At 54.5% G+C, this 1,515-nt stretch overlaps 1 protein-coding gene across 1 annotated transcript in view; it reads left to right on the plus strand.

The window, feature by feature from the left end:
* The first annotated feature begins 11 nt into the window (after window positions 1-11).
* The window catches only part of CHTOP (chromatin target of PRMT1), a 22,193-nt gene continuing 20,689 nt past the window's right edge, over window positions 12-1,515 (plus strand). The window contains exons 1-2 of the mRNA XM_023508326.1: window positions 12-95; window positions 1,422-1,506. Coding sequence (XP_023364094.1) covers window positions 1,439-1,506 — 68 coding nt within the window. The 5' untranslated portion in view covers window positions 12-95; window positions 1,422-1,438. The remainder of the gene's footprint in view (window positions 96-1,421; window positions 1,507-1,515) is intronic.

Genomic DNA, 1,515 nt, shown 5'->3' on the forward strand with positions numbered 1-1,515 from the left:
CCCTCCACTGTCAGCTGAGGTTCGGCCGGTCCCCGGCCCATCCGCCGCAGCCGTGGTGGCAGCCCCGGGAGGAGCACTGGCGTCCGTTTCCTTCGGTGCGTATCTGTCCTGAGACGGAGGGGCCGGCGCAGTGGCCGCCGAGGCGGAGGCCGGGCGCGGGGGTGGGAGGTGGTTCGGCAGTTGAGCAGAGTGGGCGGTCTGGACGGGGCTGTGAGAATGGAGGGGCCCAAAGGTCGGAGTGAAGGGCCGTGGGAGTAGCTCCCCGGCGAACCTGGCCTCCTCCCTCAGGGCTCATTTACTTTGTAGGGAACGAGGACGGGCTGGGAGTGGTGGCTCGAGCCTGTCGTCCTGGCGCTCGGGGAGGCGAGGCAGGAGGCTCCCTGAGCTCGGGGGGTCGGAGACCAGCCTGAGCAAGGGCGAGACCCCGTCTCTATTGAGAACAGGAAAGGTAGCCTGGCGCGGTGGCGGCGCCTGTAGCTCCAGCTGCTCAGGAGGCTTAGACTAGAGAATCTTTTGAGCCCAGGAGTTTGAGATTGCTGCGAGCTGTGATGATGCCGCAGCACTCTACCCAGGGCGACAGTGAGACTGTCTCAAAAAAGAAAAAAAAAAGGGCAGTGCCTGTGGCTCAAAGGACTGCATAAGTTATATGCAGTCAAAGTGGAGAGGAACTTCTGTCTATTAAAAGCCAGATTCTTCCCCTTCCATTAGCTAGACCTGGTTCTGCCTTTTTTTTTTAAAGCAGTCTTACTCTCACCCTGGGTAGAGGGCACTGGCCTCATCATACCTCATGGCAACCTCTTGGGTTCAAGCTACCCTCCTGTCTCAGCCTCCCTACACGTGTCCACTACCAAGCCTGACTAGTTTTTCTGTTTTTAGTAGAGATGGGTCTAGCTTTTACTGGGGCTGGTCTCCAACTCCTGTGCTTAAGGGATCCTTGGCAGCGCTCCTAGCTCAGTGGGTAGGGCACAGGCCGCATACACCGAGGCTGGCAGGTTCAAACCCAGCCTGGGACTGCTAAACATCAATGACAACTGCAACAAAAAAAATAGGCGGGCACCTGTAGTCCCAGTTACTTGGGAGGCTGAGGCAAGAGAATTGCTTAAGCCTAAAACTTTGAGGTTGTTGTGAGCTATTACACCATAGCACTCTACCCAGGGCAACAGTTTGAGACTCTCTCAAAAAGGGACCCACCTGCCTTGGCCTCCTAGAGTTCTGCATTACAGGTGTGAGCCACTGTGCCCAGACTGGTTCCACAATTTTTGAGACTTTGGCAGATATTTTCTTTCCCATGGCCTCGAAGTAAAAGTGCTTGAAATGAGTTTTGATCTCCAGCAGTCAGTGATTTTTTTCATCTATTGTTGGTTTGGGGTCTTTTCCCTTGATAGAAATGATTTGCTTATTTTGCCTATTGTACTTTGTAGATTCTCGGGATTTGAAGATGGCTGCACAGTCAGCGCCGAAAGTTGTGCTAAAAAGCACCACCAAGATGTCTCTAAATGAGCGGTGAGGCAGCCA

Source organism: Otolemur garnettii, unplaced genomic scaffold (assembly GCF_000181295.1).
Source record: "Otolemur garnettii isolate 467f Iridium unplaced genomic scaffold, OtoGar3 scaffold00244, whole genome shotgun sequence".
NCBI classification, from domain to species: Eukaryota; Metazoa; Chordata; class Mammalia; order Primates; family Galagidae; genus Otolemur; species Otolemur garnettii.